Here is a 19,548-nt window from a genome sequence, read left to right as displayed (position 1 = left end):
CAAGTACAGAGGGTGACTTTGCTGTGAAAAAACACATTTCCACCAAAAAAACGTTAGCATTCATGAAGTAATCTTCGTCATAACTAGCAAACTAAACATCATGTACATGTACTGCACAAATAATCAGAAATAAAAACTCATTACTCGCATAAAATGACATCAAAACGCATTTTAATGGCCAAATGAACCTTAAAATAGGCATTTTCACCGAGAATAACACGAAGGTTGGCCATCGTTGTTGATCACGTGGTCTATGAAGGTCTATGGGACGCCCTGCCCGTAGAAGCCTGACGGGCAAGGGGTACCCTGTACGTAATATAGCGACGGGGAGGGGCCCTGACCGTCCGTCAATATATGACGGGAGGGGAGTGAGAACGTGTTGTTTTAACACATCATGGCCTAAAGTCTCACATTAAGACTTTCTAAATCAGTTCCTTTTCTCAACAATCACAACATACAGAATGTCAAGTCCTTATCATGAAGCCCCACACACACAGGCACTTCAAAATGACAACATAAAACATTTATTGCTGTTTCTATATCTAGACATTTAATTTATTGGGATAAACCCCTTGAGATGCAGCATCTCGTTTTCAAGGGGGTCCCGACAGCAACAACTTACAGACATACATCAACAAAAAGGCAAAAAGCAAAACATGACACACCACGTACAGTCTGTTAAGTAAAATTCAAGTAATACATACAACCATTACAATCATTGCAATTTGAGAGACAGTCGAGCGAATCAGTTTCATCAATATCAGTTTCATCAACAACAACAAGTGCAGACCAGTCGAAAGTGAGATGAGAATATGACAAAACGACGATCATAGAGGGAAGTGACGCGACCATTACAGTAAGACAACCACAGAAAGAAAGAATTAGACTATTGACCCCAAAGAGCATTTGGATAAAATACCTTTTTTTTAAGCGAGAAACCATCAAACTGCACGTTATTCCTTCCACATTGTGAATTATTAGACTTTGCGACGTGGCTGCGTGTTTTTATCTTAAGAAATATGATGACTGCTGTGGAAATACTTTCATAACGCACTCCCTATCTTACTGACTTATCTCTTATCTGTTTCCTGCCATGACAGAATTGTGTACATCACAAAAAAAAGAAAAACACTCAGACTCAAGTCTGAACATTTACAGGTTTATTAAACGGTAAAAACTAAGAGAGACAATTCACAGAACTGTTGCCCTGTTCCTCTACATTGTTACCTGCAAAAGGCAATGCATTACACTGACCGTTCATCTTAAGGTTACAATCCCTTTCAATGTAAACTAAATGGAACAACACTGAACAGTTAAACAAGCCCTTTTTCTCACACACGACAAACAACTGGTTCTGTTTCCACATGTTTTGTAAGAACGAGCAATCTCACCCCCACACATGAGTCAGGAAGTGCAGCTGAACACTCGGGAGGTTACCATAGTGACGGTTGGAGATGCTCAGTGATGGTGTGCATCAGTACAGAAACGTGTCAAACCATAGTTTTGTCACCTTCTTACAAAACGCCTGCAAAGTCTGCAACATCTGTGAACAGCATCCTCACATTCAAAATCCCAGCAGACAGAATACTGGGCGGGGTTAGTAAAACAAGTGTCTGTGCAATTTGAATATGTCAAGCAAATGTTCTTTAAATTATATTCTTGGTTTGTAAAATGGGCAGCATTAAGAAAAGAATGCAGCCTTCCTGTCTGATTCATAAATCAATGATATATCAACACTGGCTCGTCACTGGATTAAAGCAAGAGGCACACATCGAAACATTATAACGTCAACTAAGGTGAATCCCAAATAAATGCCATTTAAAAAGTTAATTATTTTGCTGAAACAAGCAACCACCAGACGCACCAGTGTGTCTGTGTTGGTTCTCCTTTTTTTATTGTGTAATTTTAAATTTTCTTCCTGTTTTTGTCTTCCGTCTTCGATGGTCACCAAAAGGTGGAATAGGAACTTTGTGTAATGAAATCTACCGTGACTGCTGTAGCCGAGTCGGCACAGTTTGAGTGTTTCTCTACTGTGCGGCACGGCAAAGTAAAACGTTATTTACCTCGCTGACACGTTGGAGGCGTGCTGGTTTCTACCATTCCTACCTGTTATATATATTTAAAACCAAATGGCAGGACACATGTCGACAAAATAATATTAGTGGAGTTTAAATTTCAAAATAATCATTCTTTTTGAGCAACACTTGATTTGCAAGAGGGAGTGACTCCAACATTTTGCTTCTATTAAATACATACACATTAAAGAAGCCTGTTGTGTATGTAGTGTCTCTACTGGGACATGTCTCCACGCTTTAATGTTCAAAAAGCTCTTTACTTTCCTCATACTGCCTGTGCTGCAGCATCTCTTTTCACCCTCTGTCTGAAACCAGAGCCCAGTCTGCTCTGATTGGTCCGCTGGCCGGCTCTGTTGTGTTTGGTCAACTGCTTAGATATTGTCCCGCCCCTTAGCTTATCACGTACAATGTGCTGGTGCGTAAGCTAATCGGTATGCAACTGTTACATGGTGATGTCACTGAAGTAAACAAAGGAGTCCAATGGAGGCAGTGTGTTGGAGAGAAACTCCGTCTGGAGGGAAAACAGGGATTTTAGGCTCTGCAGACCATTTACATGCACGCTTTATAACACGCTACAGGAAAGGGAAACCCCAAAAAGCATAGGGCCTCTTTAAGAGCACGGTTAACTCGGGTACAGGCCAAGACAGACGTAACTGAAGGAAAATGGCAGATGTTGATGGAAATGTGGTAACAAGGCACATCTGTGAAGGATATTTGGCTCTCTCCTATGATGTGTAGCTTGTAACAGAGTTTATTTATTGTACTTTAAAAGCTAGGTGAACCACAAAAAACGGTAATGTTTCGCTAGTGTCGGGTAAATGATACAACCCCGGCTACTTTAAAATACTGATCTTTTCATCACTTAATATCTCCACATATAGAAAAGGTTCCTATCAGAGAAAAACGTACTACATTTCCTTTAAACTACATCGCCTGCTTTGAGGCTAAAGTGGAAAATGAGAGGATGATTTGAAGCCATGGAGCAGGTTTTACTTTAGAAGCTGATATAAATATATAAATACAACTTGTATCCAGCATCTTTCAGATTATTGCAAGTAGAAGAAAGACATCCATCTCGTGTTCATTGGAGCTGATGGCGCACAACTACGACATCGGCGTACGTGACGTCGTCCGCCGTGTGTTCGTCGTCGGGCGGGGCATCTCTGGATGTTTTCAGCCTGACGTCAGAGTACACCACATCCTAAGAGGTAGTGAAGGAGAGAGTGACTTGGTTGTTTGTGTTGCTTTGTTTAATGTAATCTGAGTGGAACTTATTCAACCTAAATGTAGACACTAGCTCACCACGTCTCTTTTGAGAACAGATTGCCGCGACACATCCATCACCGGACCGTCTGTATCTGCAAAGACAGAGGCGGTTTAGTCGAGGGAACTGAAACAACTTTAAATAAATCAAAGTGTGGTGAAGTGGGCTTTCGTTCTCACCAATGTAGACACGGTGTCTGACCTTCGGATCACGTCTGATTTAAAGGAATACAAATGTGCTGCGGTTAGTTTTCTGCATCAGAAGGGACTTTTCTTTCTTATTCCTCAAAATTAAATAAAGCAACAACAAACTGACAAATAGCATATGTTTTTTAACATACTGAATATAAAATAAACGTAATCCTAATGTAAGCTTAATTCAGTACGAATTCATATAAAAAAAAGACTTGAGGGTTATGGGTTTTGGAAACATTGAATGCAGTTTGTTAAACAAATTATTTCCAGTTCAGTCCACAAAGACTTCTGTTTCGCTGACAATTTGAAGAGTTTGACCAATGTTAGTAATTTTTGGAATACTATACCTGGAGGAATAATGCTGATTTGTAACAGAAGAGTCTTGGTTATGGGTTAACACTCACTTTCTGATGAAGATGAGGTATGCAATGGCAGCCACGATGCCTAACAGCAGCATGACGGCGATCACTATAGCAGACACCGTCCCTGCAGGTAGTGGCTTCTGTTCTGAGAGAAGAAACATGACTTTTATTAACCATCACTGTCTTCAGAAATACGATTTTTGATCAAGAATGCTTTTCTTACTCACCTTGAACAACAAGTTTGGTGGTTCCTTCAAAGGCTCCGCTGGGAAAAGCTGCAACGCTGCAGGTATACGACCCTGCATCTCTCATTTCAACATCTCCAATTATCAAAGATTGTTCTGCAATCTTCACTCTCCCCTTCAGAAAAGTGTCCGGGACACTAACATCTGATTCACCTCTAGAAACAATGATGGTGATGTCCTCTCCTTCTGGTGTCTCCAGCTCCCACTCAACCTGAGAGATGGTGTCATCTTTTGGTCCCGGGATGAATTGGCATCGCAGGGTGACCTCCTCTCCGAGGTATCCCGTCACTTCAGGCTCCATTTTGACTTCTTGTGCCTCAAGAACTGCATAAGAAGTCATGTGAAAAGATGGCCGTTTATTATTCTTTTATCAAACAAAAAAAATTATGATTTGTAATTAACCTTATTTTAAACACACTTGGAGTCCCTTTTATAACATTTGTCAACCTGGTTTTGTTCATTTCAAAACACAACTTCCTAAAATTATGTTTTAAGAGGCCTTATTATGTGTTTTTTTGTTGTTGTCTTTCCTCTAGAGCAGGGGTGCCCAACCTTTTTTGAACCGAGAGCTACTTTTAAAGTTGCCAGTCTGCCGAGATCTACCAGTCCAAATAGAGAGGCGTAGCCATTACTGACAGCCGACTGCCAGGTAAATACACACTTCTACTTGTATAAAACTGACCTTTGTACGATTAATACTTCATAAAATACTGCAGATCCTTTATCTCACCTCTTTCTAATCTACACACATACAAGTATTTAACTGAAGTTACACAGCAGTGTTGTTGATACAGAGTTGGAGTTTATTCACATGTCACTACAGTGGGTAATGTTTAAGAAACATTGAACAGTGCTGCCACATATGACACAGGAAAAAAATAAAAGACTCTGAACCCTTTCTTTGCCATTATATACAAATAGTGTTGCTACAAAAGTATAAATGAGGCTTACTAATAAGACAACTCAGATCTGAAGCTACACAGGAATCTGCTGCAACAGTGCAATAAAAAAGACAACATTAATTTTAGTAGAGTGTAAAACGAAATGCCTTTTTAAAATAGGATGCAAGCAACACTAGTTTCTTAACCTGAATTGATAATAGACTATAATCAATTTAAGTTTGCATTCTTATACCATTGTGTACAATAATTATAATGAATAAGTTCAAACAAACTAACACTTACAGCTGATTAATAACGGTATCTAACTTGAGTTTTTATTTATCAAAAACCTGTTGAAATGCTTCTGTTATTTTTACTGTCCCCAAAAAGCACCACTGAGTATTTTAGAGAAGCTGTATATGATTGTAAAACTAATTCAAATTCAGTTTGGAAGAGGAAGTTTAAGAAATGATTCTCTAAAACAAACTTTTCAATTGATTTACAATAAATATAATCCTCTTGTCTTCAGTATTAGCCTATATATGTTTTAAACATGTCAAACATGTTTGTCTTACCTGGGAGTAACATGATGTAAATCAGGAGCATTGCGGGGGACTTGCTGCACGTTTTCATTTTTCACAACTACAAGGGGTGGACAAAATAATAGAAACACTTTACAATACAACGTAAGAAAGCAAACATGAGTCAATGCAGAAGCAAATTAGGATAATACTGAGCTACTAAGTTCAAACTGAAGTACGCTAAATTAAACTGGCATGTAATAGATTTTCTTTGCAACAATTAACAACTAATTAAAAAAAGCTTTTAAGTAAATATTAAGGAAACTCACAGTTACAGAGGTAAATTATCCGATGTCCGGTTGCTGGTGCTTTAGTCGAAAACACTGTAAACATATGACTTGTGGAAACGCCAGACAAGTCTCAGAAAAGGATGACAGCTCGAGGCAAACACAGAAAAAAGTATCATTTGCAAAGAGGAACATGGTGTGATGGTTGGCCACCACAAACGCTGAGCACTGGCACGATATGCTGTGAACTAAACACGGATCCGGTTACACTGATTGTCAAGGGTGGTCACCGACCGGTGTTCCGGTTTAACTGGTTCCCCGATCAACTGGTTGACAGATGTGGAGGCGTGGCCTTCGACAGAGATACACATTTCGATCGCTTCTTCTGTCGTTTACATAAATCTTTTGGTATATTTGGCTGGATAGGAACACTTTGATGCACATTCAGTACCAGTGTGTGAGGTTGTAGTTACGATGGCGATATCCGGACGCGAACAGCGAGGACTACAAAAAGAAAAACGAGTTGACATGGGCATGTCTGTTCAAAACATTGCGAGCTCCAATAAATCATTTAAACCAGCTATTGTTGGCAGACTTATTACTGAATATCGTTCTTAATGTGATACCAAGTCCATCTGAGACCCGTGTACACCTTCAGACAGCCTCCAAGTGAAGCACACGTTGTTTACTCACAGTTTGAAAGCAGCGTGGAGAAGTCTTCAACTGTGTTAAGCTGTGATCCGCTCGAATAAATCCTTAAAACCAGCTATTGTTGCCCGAATTATCACTGAATATCGTTCCTAATGTGATACCAAGTCCATCTGAGACATGTGTACACCTTCAGACAGCCTCCCAGTGAAGCGTACGTTGTTTACTCAGAGTTTGAAAGCAGCGTGGAGAAGTTTTCAGCTGTGTTAAACTGTGATCCTCTCAGGTAAACTGTGATTCGCTCAGGGGAAATGGGATCCGCCCAGATTAAACTGTGTTACATCTTCTGTGGCTATCTACCAGCGATCATGTTTAATATGAAAGACACACACATACATCCCTTATAAAAACGCCATTCTGCAGCACTCATCCAGATAAGATGTGACTGTTAACTCGTTTTGCAAAGACAGCAGCAGAAATGTCATTGCTGCATGTGCAGGGATATTTAGACTTTAAAATGCTGATGGGTCATTAATCTTGGTCTCGGCAAACAATATTAGGAATCCTCTATTCAAACTACATAATATTCAGTGTCCATCGACATGAAAATAACAAAAAAGTTCATGCTGGACTCAAACCCGAGTCCCAACAGCAAAAGTCACTCCAGCCCTGCGCGTTATGAGTGCGCCACGGATCAACACGAAGTATTGAACCTTTTAGATCACACTTGTTAAAAAGTTCCAGAAAAATGCAACCCGACCATCATTTATAATGTGAGCAAATGTATGTACACTTTAAGCCATATAATATACATATTATAATATAGTATACTGACTGAGGTCTGTATCAAGCCTCATTAAGACCCACCGTGATCAGATATTCTAGTTTATCAGCCTGCGAGCCCACATTATGTTGTGATAAGTGTTAGTTTTACATATAAGTGTGTTCTAGTGCACACATTAAGTTCCAATATGCAAATCAGGCCATGTGTTTCGTGATATTTGCCATGCAACATTATGCTGTACAATATAATATAATATGACATTATGCTCACAATATAGACATTTTTTAAACGCTAACTTTCTAAATAGGCCTCCATTTCCTTTTGCTCTGTCTGCTAATGCAGTAGCTGATCGGATGTAAACCTGGACCAAAGCTGTTGCGCTAGAAACAGAATGCAATTTACAAAAAGGTTTATATTCTAGCAATACTGGCTGTCTTTTCTGTCTTGCGAAAGACTCACCAAAATAAAAATACTTAACAGCATAGGCATCATGTCCCCTATTGTGTGCTAAGGGCTAATCTTACATATTGCAACTATAATAACAGTGGCCAAATTCATGTTCTAATGTGCAATGCAAGCTTTGCTTCTGTAGCCTATAGTAGACTTACTCATTAGTGTGACAGAAGGAAAGACAACAACAATGATAGCAATCAATAATTAATGAATTTGAAAAATATTAAAATTTAATGAAAAATCAAGATCAGGATTACAATTATTAACTTCATTAATTATTTAAACGTGGTGCCGACTGACCTGTTCTTTACACGTGGTCTCTATGGTTACCCTAGTCTACAGGGATAGCACTTTTTAGTGTATATTCCTGTTTCCCACTTTTTTAGGAGAGTGCATTGGTGCATTTACGTAGTCACGTTGTGCCTCTTCACTTTTAAACTTTTAAAAAGAAACATTATTGACTGATAGTATCAGCTTTATTTGGCAAGTATGTATACAATTACAAGGAACATGGCCTTCTGTCCTGTTGGGATCCAAACAACACAGTGATGGATGTACTGAGAACAGACTGGATTATTGCAGAGTAATAATAATACATTATATTTGTATAGCGGGTTTCTCCAACTCAAATACGATTTACAGTATGAGGGAGGGTAGACAAACAAGGATAGGCAAACAAATGAATATAGTAAAATAAAATAAACCGAAAAGGCAGTCAAGAGGAAGTTGATTGAGAGGGGGGGGCTTATGGGTACATGATCTATGGAAATGCAAATACTAATTATAAACAACCCCTACATCAGATAGTGTCATGGTTCCGTCTAGATCTGTTTATGTTGAGGATTACTTACAATCAACGTCCAGTGTCCATGGCTGCAGACCGCTCCAACAGCCACATCGTATTTTAAAAGGTCCAACTAAAAAAATGATAATAATTACGACAACTAATACACTAACATAAGTATGTATTTGTGTGTATGGACATACAAACATACATATACACAAAACACATAGGCCTACTTATGTACAAAAAAAGAAATCCTAATATATAGTCCTACTCACACTTCTCAAAGAACCTTTGTGGGTTCCCTCCCAGAGCGACGTCATAAGGTAGGAGTCCAAGGTAAGAGCGCCAGCTTTCCTTCCTACCATGGTTATGTATGAATTGACGATCTAAGAGTACAAAAATAACTTGTGATACAATCTAAATAAATATCAGTCCAATATTCTTTTGTTTAGTAACTTACCTCTCCCTCCAACCACTTCCCTGGGGCCAAGTCCATTAGGTTCTCTGAATATACTTTGTATGGCCCAAACTTGCACCAGAGCGTCTGCTTTCTCCTCCCTGTCCATATTTGTCGGATTACTGGAAATATAGCAATGGAAGTTATTTGTGAAATGCATCATTTGGAGTGTACTTTCTGTCTGTTTACTTACAAAGTTCAGGATCCTTTGGTGCCATTTGGGCCTCGCCTTGCTGTGTGGTGGGTGTTTGTGTGGTGGGTGTTTGTGTGGTGGGTGTTTGTGTGGTGGGTGTCTGTGTGTGCTGTGGACCAGCCAGAGGAGAGAGATCGGACAACTTTTGTAGTTTGGCAGGGATCCTCTCCTCTGGCTGGATATAATGTGTTAAATGATCAATGTTTGTCTGGAGCTTTGTGGTACCCTTAGCGAGTACTGCCTTTTTCCCCTCCAATTCCAGGATTGTGTAGGGTCCCAACCAGTCATCGTCCAGCTTTCCCCCTTTTCTTTGCTCCTGTCTCACGTTCCTCCGCAACACCTGGTCCCCTACTTGGAAGTTGTCCTCCTGGCCCTTTTTCACTTTTCTTTTGCGGACGTTGTCCTGGCTTCGTTTCATATTTTTTTTCACCTCTGTGAATACAGCCTTCTGTTTGTTCAGGCCTTCGTGGATCTCCTCCGTTGCGACCAGCCTGCTGACTTTGTCTTCTTTGACCTGCAACAAATCACAGTTAGAATTTTAGAAGACAGATGATCCAAATGAAAACGTTTGAAACGGATGACAACATTAGAACATCTTACCAGGTACTCCTTTGGCACCTCGGAGGGATACCTAGCCTCCCTCCCAAACATCAAATAGTAGGGGCTGTATTGTGTGGTCAGCTGCTTCTTTGTCCGAAGACCAAACATGGTGGACTGCAGAACCTGGTCCCAACGTTTGGGGTGCACCAAATTTGTAAAAGAAATCTAGGATACAATTGGTCACCTCTCCTGCTGTTTTAGTCTTAAGTGGGTAGGCCTCTGCCCATTTGGTGAAATAGTCAACCATTACACATATGTACTGGTTGCCACCATCTGTTACTGTGAGTTTACCCACTAAGTCCATCCCAACCAGTTCCAAAGGCTCCGTAACCTGGGGGGAAATAAATACATGAGCATTACAGTAAATCACTGTTGACGTGTTTCTACACTGACAATACCAGTATGCCATGGTTTATTTTACCTCTATCGGACTGTACTCCTGCTTCTCCTTAATGTTGGCTCTCTTGGCCTGGCACTGTGGACACTGAGCAATCTAAAACAGACAAACATCAGTTATGAGAAATATTTAGTGCAAATAAATTATATGTTAAACTGATAGGGTGTTTGCGCATACAGCATCAGCAATTTTGAAATACACATTACACTCCTCTGTGCTACTTTTGAACCTGAATGTGTATTCCACCTCATTATTTTGAAGATACCAACTCACCCACTCGCGTATGTCACCCTCCATGCCAGGCCAATAGTACCGAGCAATGATGGCACAGTGAGTCTTCTCCACTCCGCAGTGTCCACCAATATTGCTGCAGTGAAACTCCGCAAACAAATCGTTTGCTTCTTCAGCAGTAGAGACCACTTTGGCAAGGTGCTCGGTTTGATTCTTTTTGCGCCTGCAGATGTAGTACAGTTCTCCGTCTGGTGTTTATATGACATAATATTAGATGTATTAGTTTTACCATAGCATATTATCATTGTTTTCTAGAGTCCATATGCATCCATACCCTTTATCGTGAAGGTGTCAGCTCTCCTCTTCATGACATACTGCTCTTTCTTGGTTGACCCCTCAGGATACTGGTGGTGGACTTTCAGATCCAGAATTTGTTTTACAATTCTGGGATCCATTTCCTAACGCTCTCTGTCCCTCCTCCTACTCCAACACCTACTTACACCTGTCTCACCTATGCGCCTACTCCTGCCTACCTACTTACCCTCACGTATTCATACACAAACAAATGAATACAACAAAGACAAACAAACAAAGTGACAAATACACGGAAACGTACAATACCAGCCTCTCTCAAATACACACAGTTGCACCTCAATTACTCACCCACAACCACTCACCAGGACAATCACTCTCACAGGCAACGCTCAATCACTCACTATATCTCACTTTCACTCACTATCTCACTATCTCTCGCTATCTCTCTCTTTATCTGTCTATCTATCTATCTCTCTATCTCTCTCTCACTATCTCTCTCTTTATCTGTCTATATCTATCTATCTATCTATCTATCTATCTATATCTATCTCTCTCTCTATCTCTATCTCTCTCTCTCTGTATCTCTCTATCTCCTCACTACCTCACAACATTGTGAACGGTTAATCAAATTTATATAGACTGGACCCATGCCCCAATTAATGATAAGTCTGTACACCTGATACCCATTTATACAAGTATAAACGAGTATCAAATCGAGTCGACATCATATTAATAACGATATATGATACAAATGTAAGACTGACAACAAGAATAGTTTGTAAAGGATTTATTGACGTTAGAATTATTAACAAAGCACTTATATACTAATAAAGGAATGGCTTATCTAAAGCCAGTTGAGTAGCACTTTAAATGTTTTGGCTCTATGAAACCTGATGTACTTTATGATTCTGTTTTCTTCAAGTTTGTATCTTCTTGGTCTTATGCACTTATTGTAAGTCGCTTTAGATAAACGTGTCAGGTAAATGCAATATCATATAATGTAATTGACATGAGTGTTTTGAACACTGTTATTTTATTCTGGATTCTCTGAGTAGTATCGTGTTGATCCGTGGCGCACTCATAACGCGCAGGGCTGGAGTGACTTTTACTGTTGGGACTCGGGTTTGAGTCCAGCATGAACTTTTTTGTTATTTTCATGTCGATGGACACTGAATATTATGTAGTTTGAATAGAGGATTCCTAATATTGTTTGCCGAGACCAAGATTAATGACCCATCAGCATTTTAAAGTCTAAATATCCCTGCACATGCAGCAATGACATTTCTGCTGCTGTCTTTGCAAAACGAGTTAACAGTCACATCTTATCTGGATGAGTGCTGCAGAATGGCGTTTTTATAAGGGATGTATGTGTGTGTCTTTCATATTAAACATGATCGCTGGTAGATAGCCACAGAAGATGTAACACAGTTTAATCTGGGCGGATCCCATTTCCCCTGAGCGAATCACAGTTTACCTGAGAGGATCACAGTTTAACACAGCTGAAAACTTCTCCACGCTGCTTTCAAACTCTGAGTAAACAACGTACGCTTCACTGGGAGGCTGTCTGAAGGTGTACACGGGTCTCAGATGGACTTGGTATCACATTAGGAACGATATTCAGTGATAATTCGGGCAACAATAGCTGGTTTTAAGGATTTATTCGAGCGGATCACAGCTTAACACAGCTGAAGACTTCTCCACGCTGCTTTCAAACTGTGAGTAAACAACGTGTGCTTCACTTGGAGGCTGTCTGAAGGTGTACACGGGTCTCAGATGGACTTGGTATCACATTAAGAACGATATTCAGTAATAAGTCTGCCAACAATAGCTGGTTTAAATGATTTATTGGAGCTCGCAATGTTTTGAACAGACATGCCCATGTCAACTCGTTTTTCTTTTTGTAGTCCTCGCTGTTCGCGTCCGGATATCGCCATCGTAACTACAACCTCACACACTGGTACTGAATGTGCATCAAAGTGTTCCTATCCAGCCAAATATACCAAAAGATTTATGTAAACGACAGAAGAAGCGATCGAAATGTGTATCTCTGTCGAAGGCCACGCCTCCACATCTGTCAACCAGTTGATCGGGGAACCAGTTAAACCGGAACACCGGTGCTCTCACACACAAGCGTGCGCACATTCGCACCAACAAAAACACACACACAAAGCGGAGCAAAGCAGAAGCAGAAACATGTATTTCTCTGGGCAAAACACACTGACTGACTTCCCACGGACAATATGTTAACAGTCGGCACTAAATACCCGACTGATGCACCTCACGTCTTCAAGACCTTGCTAAAAACATCGCAGGAGAACGCCCCCTCAGGCTCTCCCTCACAGAGCCGAACTGACCAATCAGAATCTGGGTCCCGCCTGCTTCATTTGCCTATGGCTGACTAGTTAACGTGTTGGCCATATGAACGGCAACTAGTTAACTAGTGGATGCATATTGCAGCTTACGTTAACTAGTGAAGGCAAAATGTTCACTAGTGAACTAGTTGAAGCCTGTTTTGGTCTTCTAAGCTGACTAGTGAGGCTCAAAATGTGCACTAGTTAACTAGTGAGGTCCAAATTGTCCACTAGATGCACTAGTACAATTGTTTTTACCTTACTAGTTCACTAGTTACACACAATTTAGCTGACTAGTTAACTAGTGAAGCCTTAGAGGAGTCACTAGTGAACTAGTGACACAGATGTGTTGCTTACTAGTTAACTAGTGGAGGGCATTTTTTCTCACTAGTCAGGTTTTATTATGAACATGTTGGTCTTTGACCTTACATGTTACACATTTTTCTTACATGTAAGACCTTTCCTTCGACTAGTTTGGCTTTGTTCGCACTAGTGAGGTACTGCATGCAACCAGTTAGCTATTGATTTAACATGTATGGCTTTTCCCAGAACTAGTGGATATTTAGAGCCCACTAGTTGTGCTTTTGTTCTCTCTAGTTCAACACAATGACTCACTAGTTGACGTGTACGTGCAACTAGTTCACTAGTGAAATGTTTCAAAGTCATACATGTTTACTAGTGCATATTTTGACACATCACTAGTGAACTAGTTGCACGTACATGTCAACTAGTGAACGTTTTGCCTTTACTAGTTAACTAGTGAGTTATTCTGGGTGCGACTAGTTAACTAGTGCAGACACATGTGTGCCACTAGTTAACTAGTCGTGCTTATTTTGTGTGACTAGTTAACATGTCGGAGATTTTGCAGCGCACTAGTTAACGTGTAAGACTTTTAGGGTCACTAGTACGGTCAGAGGGTCACTAGTTCATCAAAAAGCTTACACGTTGGGACTTTGGCGTTACTAGTGCTGCTCCTGGCGTCACTAGTAAGGCATACGTGGTAACTAGTCGGACAAAAGGGCCACTAGTTGCTGAAAAAGAGCGACTAGTGAAATGGTTTATTTAACTAGTAAAGCAGAGTGCCTAACTAGTTTGACCATATATCCAACAAGTAAAATCAAGGAGCCAACTAGTGAAGGCCGCTGCCGTCTGATATCAAGGAAATTGAATAAATACTCAAAAGGCTTGCCATAGCAGCGCACTAGTTAACTTGTAAGACTTTTAGGGTCACTAGTACGGTCAGAGGGTCACTAGTTCATCAGAAAGCTTACACGTTGGGACTTTGGCGTCACTAGTGCTGCTCCTGGCGTCACTCGTAAGGCGTACGTGGTAACTAGTCGGACAAAAGGGCCACTAGTTGCTGAAAAAGAGCGACTAGTGAAATGTTTTATTTAACTAGTAAAGCAGAGTGCCTAACTAGTTTGACCATATATCCAACAAGTAAAATCAAGGAGCCAACTAGTGAATGCCGCTGCCGTCTGATATCAAGGAAATTGAATAAATACTCAAAAGGCTTGCCATACTTCTCTCACTAGTTAACTAGTAAAGGGCAAAGGGTGCACTAGTTAACGCGTAGACATTTTGAGCCCCACTAGTTAACTAGTGAGGTCAAAAGAGGCGTCAACTAGTTAACTAGTGAACGTTTTGCCTTTACTAGTTAACTAGTGAGTTATTCTGGGTGCGACTAGTTAACTAGTGCAGACACATGTGTGCCACTAGTTAACTAGTCGTGCTTATTTTGTGTGACTAGTTAACATGTCAGAGATTTTGCAGCACACTAGTTAACGTGTAAGACTTTTAGGGTCACTAGTACGGTCAGAGGGTCACTAGTTCATCAAAAAGCTTACACGTCGGGACTTTGGCGTTACTAGTGCTGCTCCTGGCGTCACTAGTAAGGCATACGTGGTAACTAGTCGGACAAAAGGGCCACTAGTTGCTGAAAAAGAGCGACTAGTGAAATGGTTTATTTAACTAGTAAAGCAGAGTGCCTAACTAGTTTGACCATATATCCAACAAGTAAAATCAAGGAGCCAACTAGTGAAGGCCGCTGCCGTCTGATATCAAGGAAATTGAATAAATACTCAAAAGGCTTGCCATAGTATGGACTTAGGACTTAGGAGACAAAAGGACTTAGGAGAAGAGACTGCGGTACTTTAGAGAATCCGAATGCACTTTCACTATCCGACGTGTTTATGATGCGCCAGCGGACGTCATTGTGTGTGTCTGCTGCTGTGGGAAACCTTGGAAACCACAGTTTTCTATACAGCGGACGACAACATGGATGTTTAATAAGAACGAGGGACTACTGTAAACTCATCTAGAGATTCTGCACCGTGCTCTGATGCTGCTGCTTTGCTTTATGAACGTGGACACCAGAGAAACATATTCTTCATGACCAAAGTTGGAATTGAATTAAAAAAGGAAAGTGAAACTTATGCTCGTCTCCCTCTCCCTCCGGTCCACATTAATACAAATTATCCCAATACGTATGATTGTATGAACTAAAGATCTTAAAAATCAATACAGATGTATTTATTATAAACGTTAGTCCTTAACATCTATCACTGTGTATATCACCATTCAAACATCTTTTAAAAGTTTAAGAAACCCCACACAGCTCAGTAAAGACTGAAATGTTGACTTTATTTGATAATTTCAGTAAAAACTAACGTTCATATTTCTCTCTTTTATTATAATACTGATGAACGTTCAAAACAAAGCACTTTGGCTACTTACCAACTATGTTTTAAAAAGCTTAATAAGCACCGTAACTTTCATGATATCATTTCTCCGTCATAATCGTTTTTTTCCGTGAACGGCCGACTGTTGAGTGACAGCAAATGCTGCGGCTGCAATGCATTGTGGGGCAGCATTTTCGCTTCTCCTGTCGGTTAGGGAGGTCCAGTGGTTCCTAAGCTAAAGGAGGTTATAAAGGAAGTTTGAAACCTCCTTTCCTATCATTCTCATCATTCTAGAGAATTCGAACGGCACTTATCATGGCTGCCACTGAGGGACTTCCGGGTCATTTCACTCCTTTAGGAAGGTTCCTAAGCTAAATGGACTATTCGACTTCAGCCCTGGGCTGCAGTCGGATAGTTTAAAAATCAGCTCCTAAGTTCGAACCCTATCGTCTATTCCTTGACCTCTGAGTGAAACGTCACGGGGTTAAGGGATAGTGGATAGGAGAATTCAAAAGGACTTAGGAGAAGAGACTGCAGTACTTTAGAGAATCCGAATGCACTTTCACTATCCGACGTGTTTATGATGCGCCAGCGGACGTCCTGAATGTGCGTCTGCTGCTGTGGGGAAACTATGGAAACCACAGTTTTCTATACAGCGGACTACAGCATGGATGTTCAATAAGAACGAGGGACTACTGTGAACTCATCTAGAGACTCTGCACCGTGCTCTGAAGCTGCTGCTTTGCTTTATGAACGTGGACAACAGAGAAACATATTCTTCAGGACAAAAGTTGGAATTGAAATAAAAAAGGAAAGTGAAACTTATGCTCGTCACCCTCTCCCTCCGGTCCACATTAATACAAATGATCCCAATACGTATGATTGTATGAACTAAAGATCTTAAAATCAATACAGATGTATTTATTATACACGTTAGTCCTTAACATCTATCACTGTGTATATCACCATTCAAACATCTTTTAAAAGTTGAACAAACCCCACACAGCTCAGTAAAGACTGAAATGTTGACTTTATTTGATAATTTCAGTAAAAACTAACGTTCATATTCCTCTTTTTGATTATAATACTGATGAACGTTCAAAACAAAGCACTTTGGCAACTTACCACCTATGTTTTAAAATGCCTAATAAGCACCGTAACTTTCATGATATCATTTCTCGGTCATAATCGGTTGTTTCCGTGAACGGCCGAGACTCGAGTGACGGCAAATGCTGCGGCTGCAATGCATTGTGGGGCAGCATTTTCGCTTCTCCTGTCGGTTAGGGAGGTCCAGTGGTTCCTAAGCTAAAGGAGGTTATAAAGGAAGTTTGAAACCTCCTTTCCTATCATTCTCATCATTCTAGAGAATTCGAACGGCACTTATCATGGCTGCCACTGAGGGACTTCCGGGTCATTTCACTCCTTTAGGAAGGTTCCTAAGCTAAATGGACTATTCGACTTCAGCCCTGGTCTTTTTTTAAAATTGGGACAGCCTTCTTTCGGCGGAAGTGACGTGTGCGGTCTACGAATGCACCCTTCTAAGGACACAACCCCTGAATTGAGACACAGCCCTACACGTGGACTCAAATGCTCATGTTCAATACTGTCACTGTCCCTTCGTTTTACTCTATAGCCTACATGTTTTTAAAGAGGTTTTTGGTTTACCCCGACACAGAGTGGTTAATCTTTATCCTGTGTGTGACAGCAAACAAATCAGTTATTGTCTTTTATATTCTAGACAAGCTGCACTGCTAATAAGAACAAATGGTTTCATGACGGTCACACAGGAAATCCACAAAGGTGCAGAAGGTTGATTCATTTTCACATGTGATGTTGCATCTATCTTCTCTTTTGACAATTGAGGGGTTCACTATGGGGGCTGTTTGTGATCTTAACACTTTTGAACTTTAGGAAAAAGGCTTGCCAAATAAATGCATTAGAGCAGTGATTCTCAAATGGGGGTACGCGGACCCCTGGGGGTATGTTGGGGTACTGCAGGGGGTACGTGAGATTTCAAAAATAAAATTAAAAAAAGGTTAATTAAAAAAATACCATGCATGATTACAAAAATAATCTCAGTACAATAAGTTAAAAAATAGTTTTATGTATTGATTTAAATTGACATGCATCCGCTAAGAAAAGTAGGCGTTGTTACTGTTTGAACTAACGTAACAACGGAAGGAACTGCTTCTATAGTGTTTTTGAGGAGCTTTTTGATTACAGATTTGAAAACATCGTTGCTTGCTTTAAAAGTAGCACAATTCATTATGTCAAACCTTGGAAAGTATCTAGATATCCCTGCCCTAATGCCAAAGGAACTGCACAATGAATATGTGTCGCCGTTTGATGTCTATGTCTGGACCGCTGCGTAAAAAGGAGGGTTTCTGCCCCATTACTTCTCTTCTTACTTCTATAAGAATAAAACACGGAGGACGGAGATCTCTTTTTGTCCCCCTCTTCTCCCCGCTGCAGCCTAGCAGCTGATCTCAAAGCACGCTCCCCTCTCCTGCAGGGAGAAAAACTCTATTTATATACTTTATATAGGTTGATACAGTAGCCCCTTTTTTAAAATAGTTTTTATAGGTGTTGCTATCTGTTTTGTGTAGCGTGGTTCTACAAGCAAGTCAATGCATTCATTGGGTGGTATCAGAGAGTTACACGGGTCTGTAAATGCAATGAAAACAATTGGCCACAGCAAATAATTTATATTAAACATGTAATTTTTACTTTTGAATACTTCAGTACAAAGGATGTATTGAATAATTTAAGTGATATATGTGTACACATATAAATCATTAGTCAAAACAGGGCTACATTTGATTTAATTAAAAGGTATAATATGTGGTAAACTGAAGAGCCCTTTGGGAGCCGAAAGAGCCGGCTCTTCTTGGTGAGCAGAGCCAAATGATCCGGCTCACCAAGAAGAGCCGGAATTCCCATCACTAGAACGAATGACTTCTTCTGCGAGGATTTATAAAAGCAGCTGGAATCCCTTAAATTGCATTACTGCCACCTACAGTATGTATTTCTGCTGAGTGTCATTATTCTATTGGATAAAAAAAGTTAGGAAACGCCCCTATACGATCCGCCTCCTTGCTGCGGTCTGCAGCCAGACCCATCTCACAACTACGGGTAGCGATGAGAAGTGAGGCAGGGACGAGCTCTGCCTCTCGTAAGCATGCTCGTAAGCCCACAGTAACTGGCTGGAGCGCGGGCACTAATTTAACGCGGGCACTTATTTTGTGAGCGCGCTCAAGCCAGTACTGTGGGGTAAGGTGAGGGAGGCACAGATGAGCTCTGCCTCACCTCAGAATGCGTCACCCCACAGAAACTGTCTGGAAAGCGGGCCCTAAGCGCATGCCTGCACCATCTCACTGTACGTCACCAATGTAATGTTTGTAGATCCCTTTATTACATGTATCCTCGCCATCCATAGTCTCTAAATAACTTATTTCACGTATGATATTTAGGCTCGCTGGTCTCATCATACAACGGCAATGAAAAAAGCACCAGGGGAGGCAGCCATAACCTCTGCCGCACTGAAGGGGGCGCAGTGAGCCCACGGGTTCTTGTTGCTACTGTTATTCTACGCAGAGACGGTAGACTTAAACAACAAACTAGACTTTTGAAACTACAGGAAGATAAGGAGGACTTTTACAAAAAAGTAATGGAGATTGATGTCCAGAAGGATAGCATGGACTTCATCTTCAAGTCAAGGTAAGACCCCAATTGTAATGAAAATGGGATCTTACTAAGAAAGAACAATCCAATATTTAGATTTTGGGTATCCTTTTGTTGAACGGTCTGTTTAAAATGAATCGA

The 19,548-nt window shown here is 40.6% G+C and overlaps 2 protein-coding genes across 3 annotated transcripts; both read right to left on the bottom strand.

The window, feature by feature from the left end:
* Positions 1 to 222: 222 nt before the first annotated feature.
* LOC117461436 (myelin protein P0-like) lies at positions 223 to 7,158 on the bottom strand. 2 transcript variants are annotated; one of them, XM_034103298.2, is made up of 7 exons: positions 5,872 to 7,158; positions 5,597 to 5,663; positions 4,123 to 4,464; positions 3,938 to 4,040; positions 3,519 to 3,553; positions 3,378 to 3,433; positions 223 to 3,276 (listed from the first exon to the last, which is right to left on the bottom strand). In XM_034103298.2, the coding sequence occupies exons 2-7, from the start codon at positions 5,652 to 5,654 to the stop codon at positions 3,157 to 3,159; spliced, it is 714 nt and encodes a 237-aa protein (XP_033959189.1). In that variant the 5' UTR covers positions 5,655 to 5,663; positions 5,872 to 7,158; the 3' UTR covers positions 223 to 3,156. The 2 variants fall into 2 exon arrangements, with proteins under 2 accessions (XP_033959189.1, XP_033959190.1); XM_034103299.2 differs by having other exon boundaries at positions 3,378 to 3,427.
* Positions 7,159 to 7,323: 165 nt separating this feature from the next.
* On the bottom strand, positions 7,324 to 11,191 carry LOC117460705 (uncharacterized). The gene is made up of 8 exons (XM_071206078.1): positions 10,422 to 11,191; positions 10,173 to 10,244; positions 9,752 to 10,082; positions 9,152 to 9,665; positions 8,962 to 9,080; positions 8,777 to 8,887; positions 8,566 to 8,631; positions 7,324 to 7,371 (listed from the first exon to the last, which is right to left on the bottom strand). Exons 3-8 carry the CDS (start codon positions 9,857 to 9,859, stop codon positions 7,324 to 7,326), a joined length of 966 nt encoding a protein of 321 aa, XP_071062179.1. The 5' UTR covers positions 9,860 to 10,082; positions 10,173 to 10,244; positions 10,422 to 11,191.
* Positions 11,192 to 19,548: the final 8,357 nt, after the last annotated feature.

Source organism: Pseudochaenichthys georgianus, chromosome 16 (genome assembly GCF_902827115.2).
Source record: "Pseudochaenichthys georgianus chromosome 16, fPseGeo1.2, whole genome shotgun sequence".
NCBI lineage: Eukaryota > Metazoa > Chordata > Actinopteri > Perciformes > Channichthyidae > Pseudochaenichthys > Pseudochaenichthys georgianus.
Note: the sequence above shows the minus strand (reverse complement) of the source record. Positions and strands in the feature narration are given on the sequence as shown.

Excerpts from the sequence above, each read along its gene's own strand:
- LOC117461436 (XM_034103298.2), bottom strand. The coding sequence starts at position 5,654 with ATGAAAACGTGCAGCAAGTCCCCCGCAATGCTCCTGATTTACATCATG. Across the intron at positions 3,554-3,937 it reads TACCTCATCTTCATCAGAAA|ACGTGATCCGAAGGTCAGAC; the intron begins GTGAGTGTTAAC and ends CCTTTAAATCAG. Across the intron at positions 3,434-3,518 it reads CAGACACCGTGTCTACATTG|ATACAGACGGTCCGGTGATG; the intron begins GTGAGAACGAAA and ends CTGTCTTTGCAG.
- LOC117460705 (XM_071206078.1), bottom strand. The coding sequence starts at position 9,859 with ATGTTTGGTCTTCGGACAAAGAAGCAGCTGACCACACAATACAGCCCC. Across the intron at positions 8,632-8,776 it reads ACAAAGGTTCTTTGAGAAGT|TTGGACCTTTTAAAATACGA; the intron begins GTGAGTAGGACT and ends TCATTTTTTTAG. Across the intron at positions 7,372-8,565 it reads ATGGACACTGGACGTTGATT|GCTGATAAACTAGAATATCT; the intron begins GTAAGTAATCCT and ends GTGGGCTCGCAG.